At 38.7% G+C, this 5,141-nt stretch overlaps 1 protein-coding gene across 3 annotated transcripts; it reads right to left on the bottom strand.

Annotated features, from left to right (window-relative positions):
- Positions 1–2,923: 2,923 nt before the first annotated feature.
- On the bottom strand, positions 2,924–4,663 carry LOC134217315 (uncharacterized protein K02A2.6-like). 3 transcript variants are annotated; one of them, XM_062696066.1, is made up of 3 exons: positions 4,413–4,663; positions 3,659–4,376; positions 2,924–3,587 (listed from the first exon to the last, which is right to left on the bottom strand). In XM_062696066.1, the coding sequence occupies exons 1-3, from the start codon at positions 4,584–4,586 to the stop codon at positions 3,364–3,366; spliced, it is 1,116 nt and encodes a 371-aa protein (XP_062552050.1). In that variant the 5' UTR covers positions 4,587–4,663; the 3' UTR covers positions 2,924–3,363. The 3 variants fall into 3 exon arrangements, with proteins under 3 accessions (XP_062552050.1, XP_062552049.1, XP_062552048.1); XM_062696065.1 differs by having other exon boundaries at positions 3,686–4,663; XM_062696064.1 differs by having other exon boundaries at positions 3,659–4,663.
- Positions 4,664–5,141: the final 478 nt, after the last annotated feature.

Raw genomic sequence — 5,141 nt, forward strand, 5'->3', positions numbered from 1 at the left:
ACGAGACGACGGGCTGGGTATGTCGAATGCGGAAAAGAAGTAAGCCCGCAGGCCATCAGGCGCATTTGTTCCTATAAAGTGGGAATGAGGGATAGAACAAACGAACCCGAACCAACGTTAGACAAACCTGCAGTGGTGACATAGCCCTATGTTTGGGAAATAAATTGGAAGAAGCATGAAAGTGTGATGGGTAGGCTGCAGGCACAAGTCTATTTGAATTGCATATAACTAAGCATAACAAGCATTTATTCAATGTTACGATATTTTGACCTAGAAACAGAAAGGCATCATGGTGAGAGAAAGTTGTCCCTTTGGGAGGTGATTGATGAGGGGTATTTTTTCTCCAATTGCGTACGTGTGTAACTTATGCAAGCTAGCTTCAAATAACTGGAAGCGGTAGAATCTTAAATCTGAATAAGAGTATATTTCTTTTAAAGAAATTCAACAATCACGAATTGATGTTACACAAACAATGGCAAATGTAACGACGCGACAGCTTCGTGAATATCTCAAAATGGCATGGAGTATTATTTCGTTCATGTCGGTTCCATGTGCGGATTGCGCATTTATCAACACTCGCCTAGTTGTACGAAATGAACAACCGAACAACCGGACTAAGGACCAGAGTGTTTCCACCTGGGGGTATGCTATGATGCATGTGCACCGACGTTCAGTGAACAGTTCCAAGCTTTTTTTTTGCAATCTATGAACCGCGGCGGAACATTACGTACAGTTTCTTGCATTCAGAGTTCGGATCATATGTATGTGCAAAGCAGCGTTTGTCTCCTTCATATCTGAGAAACTGGCGAAAAATGTATGCAGTAGATCAAATGTTGATTGCAATCATCATTTGCACATGGTTGCCAGTTTTTCTCATTTGCAGATGAATTGTTAAATATCTAATAATCGAACTAGAATATGAATCATTTGTTTGAGAAACTGCATAATATATATATATATATATATATATATCCATTTTACACAATTCCGAGAAAGCAGCAAAAAAACTGTTTTTAACTAACCGAATCTTTCAATTTCTGCGATACAGATCAATAGTTTTTGGAAAAACACAACACCCTGGGGCTTTTAGTTCGAAAACTACACGCAGCACTCCATAATTGCTCTTCAAAATGCGTGTACTACATAGGTAGCTACACTGGCCGGCATAATAAAGTGCCCACTTGCCGTTTTTCATACAAAATGGTCAACTTTGGAGCTCTAGATCTCGGGTTCCCGTGAACCGATTTGGCTGAAAATTTTACCATAGCTCAGATATAACTTGAATTTTAACATATCGAAGTTTCGACCATATAGATTCACAGGTTAAAAATTATTGCGGTATTACCAAAGTGAATTTTTGGCAAAAATTTATTTTTAAATATCTTGAATTCTATAGGTTGTAGACTGATGACATATTCAGCAAAAACGCGTATTTTGCCAATACAAAAAGTTTGCTATATATACCTGTACACTTAGAGATGTAGTTTTCGAGGTATTTGAAAAACAATTTTTGCCAAAAATTCACGTTGGTATTACCGCAATAAGTTTTAACCCTGTGAGTCAATATGCTCGAAACATAGATATGTTAAAATTCAAGTTATATCTGAGCTCTGGTAAAATTTTCAGCCAAATCGGTTCACGGGAACCCAAGATCTAGAGCTCCAAAGTTGACCATTTTGTATGAAAAACGGCAAGTGGGCACTTTATTATGCCGGCCAGTGTAGTTTCTCAAACAAACGAAGAAAAAAATCATACATTTCCGAATAATTTTTTTTTCGTATTTTTTTGGCAGAATACGTATTTTTGGATGTAGATTCAGAATATATAAAGATCTCATTTTCGCCAAAAATGTCACATAATATACAGTTTCTCTCACAAACGGTTCATACATAAAAATTATTTTTCAATAGTTTTCAGTTATTTTTTAATAGTTTTAGGTCCGAGCTTACTACAAACAAAGAGAAACTAGAAATTGTTTAACAAGGAATAAGGGCGAAACAATTATTAAGTCTAACATTCTAATGACATATGAAGTATAAAATTTCATTGATGATCTTCAAAGTAAAATGGCAATGAAGAAGCAAAAGTTCATTTTTAAAAGCCAGAATAATCCACCTGAGCGCTGATAATACTGATTCATTAGAAAATGATAGAAAAAAAATCACATAATATAGATCGAAGGAGATCACAGAAGGAGGATAAATCCCATGATTTCCATCACTTCATATTTGTTTGCTTTCTTTTGCATGCATTACAGTAGGAGGTTGAGTATTCAAGTCCCTCCAAGACACGTGATTCTTTTTCGCAAATATCATATCAATCTGTCCATTTCGAAAAATGTGCTGTGCATTTGTACAGGCAAGAAATTCTACAAAAAAAATTTTCGTGCGGCCAAGTAGGGTAAAAGACCCAATAGTGGAGGAACTAAGCACATTCCGACACTAATTTTTCGATAACTTCTAATCTATATTTCATTTCCCTTACCTTGAAAGTGCATCCGAAAGCTCATTATTTCAATTTTATCCAGAGCGTGTCATAATTGTACCAAAATCCTGTTTTGTTACCTGAAATCAATCCTCCAATTATTGGTGCACTGTTCCAATAGTTGCGGTATTTTGTTATTCGTGTTCCTATAGTTGCGAATCCCATAGGTTTTATATGGGATTCGCAACTATTGGAACACTACCGCAACTATTGGCGCAAGGGAGAAAAAAAAGTATTTTAAAGATACTTTACCAGTTTAAATGGAATTCCAATGTTGTTTTTGTCTCTATCGTGTTATGACAGGTCAACTAATTGACTGGTAATGTGGCCTACTGCGTTTAATTTGTTGATTCCTGCAAACCGTTCTACCGCAACTATAGGAACACCCACTGTCGTGACTCGCCATTGTCTTCTGTGGGATTTTCAAATAAAATTACACTTTTTTTGCACTACTGTAAAACACGTTTATTCCACTTGAAATTTTCCAACAAACTGATTCGATTCACCACGCCTGCTGCGATCATTCAATTTTTTTTACCCATGAGCATTCCTATTCAAATCCCGTTTTTCAAAAATATCCTACGCCTGCTGCGATTCGAGTTCCTTTTTTTCATACCCATTTATTCAAACATTTTCAACTATTCCACGCCTACTGCAATCCACCCATTTCAATTAGCATGCCCGTTTATATTTGCCATGTCCACTGCGATCAATTCGTCATATTCGTTCATGAATGCTTTCTTTTTATATAATATTAGTTATCTGCTATTCATTAACTAGCATCTATTTAATTTAATTTATTCATACCCTTTTCTTCTTTGTTTTACGAAAGTTACTAATGTTATATATATTTTTTTTATATAGTTTTTATTCCAATCCCTAACCTTCCCTACATTCTCCTCCGCTCCTACTGTTTATGAAAAAAATTTGATATAAAATCATGTCATTGAATTTGTTCGGTTTACGAGACATTCTCTTCGGTCTTTGATTAGTATCGCAATTGGAATATGCTTCAACGTTCCTATCGGTTCCATCGCCGGTGCTTTGTAACGTCTCCGCTCGAATGGGATCAGAATTATCCACTTCCGCATCTTCCAAGTTTTCTGTGAATTAAAAAAAGTTAATCGACGCCCTTATAAGATTGTACAAGTAGATATTTGTTGCATCACTATACCGGAGTTTTTGACTACATCATCCTCACCAGATTCTTGTCTACCTTCCGAAGCTCTTGTGTCACGCTTAACGTCTTGCACGTTCCTTGCTAATTGTACACCACTCTCGCTGCGTATAACAACCTTGGCTCCTTCTCTCGTCAAAACAGTATATCTTTCCTTGGAGAAAGTTGGGTCTGTTTTGTTCCGTTGAAAAGTTGCGACTACTACTTTATCTCCCACGGCGATATCTGATTCTCTTGCCCCTCTATGCTGATCTGCGTATTTCTTGCTGTTGAGCTTCGCAAATGCGTCGTTCTCTCTAACATCTTCCCTATCAATTTTCACTGCTTTTTCTGAATCCCAGAGGCATGGAAAGGTTCCCCTGTATTTCCACCCAACCATCAATTCAAAAGGGGTGATACATAGCCGCGAATGCTGTTTGAGTGTGTTGTGTGTTTGTGTGTAACACTCTAATGCGTCCCTCCAGTTCTTGCCATCCTCCTTTGCTCCTGCCATGGCCTTGATGATACCCTGGTTTTGGCGTTCGACGGATCCGTTACTTTGGGGACTTAGTGGAATGGATTTCCGTACCCTAACTCCTTTTGATTCCCAGTACTCGATAAACTCATTGCCTTGGAAAGGGGGTCCATTGTCGCTTTGAATAATCAAAGGCAATCCCCACGTACAAAAAATTTTACAAAGTGCTGCGTTCGTATTTCTTGCATCAGTATGCTTCATCTCCACGACATGAAGATACCTCGAATAGGTATCCACGACAACAAGAAAATGACCTGTACCATATCCCTGGAGAGTTAAAAAGTCGACCTGCAAGATCTCCCACGGACCGTGAGGCATCTCACGGCTGGACAAGGGAATTGGCGGTTTTTTTCTTGAGATTAGCAAACAGGTTCCACATTTCTCGATGAATTCCTCTGCATCCTTACTCATGTTGGGCCACCAAAAATATTCGCGTAAAATTCTTTTTGTTGCCCCGCAGCCGATGTGTCCTTGATGGGCTGCATCTAATGCCTTGCTACGGAGACTTTTTGGAAGAACTATTTTGTCACCCTTGAAGAGCATTGGGTCCAATGTCCTCAGTTCTTTATCTTGAGGGTCATAGCTACGTAAACGCTCCGGCCATAGATCGGGAGCTAGATCGAATCGAACGGCCTCCAATTCTTCATCACCCTCAGACGCCAGTTGGATATCTGTCCACGAAATATTCATAGCTCCTGCATCCAAAGCGTAGAGAACATGCTTGTCGTTTTCTTCATCAAATGCCTCGTCAATTTGAGTCTTACTGATCAACCGTGATAGTGCATCAGCAATATTCGAATGGCCTGGTACTCTTTTTACAGTGAACTGATATGGAAGCAGCCGCAAGGCCCATGACTCCGCACGTGTCATTGCTCGCTTGCTGATCCGATGATTGCTACCAAAAATGAATTGATTAGCTTCAGAGTCCGTCCGGATTACGAAATTCTTGCTTGTGAGGTAGTACGC

This window comes from Armigeres subalbatus, chromosome 2 (assembly GCF_024139115.2).
Source record: "Armigeres subalbatus isolate Guangzhou_Male chromosome 2, GZ_Asu_2, whole genome shotgun sequence".
Taxonomy (NCBI): domain Eukaryota; kingdom Metazoa; phylum Arthropoda; class Insecta; order Diptera; family Culicidae; genus Armigeres; species Armigeres subalbatus.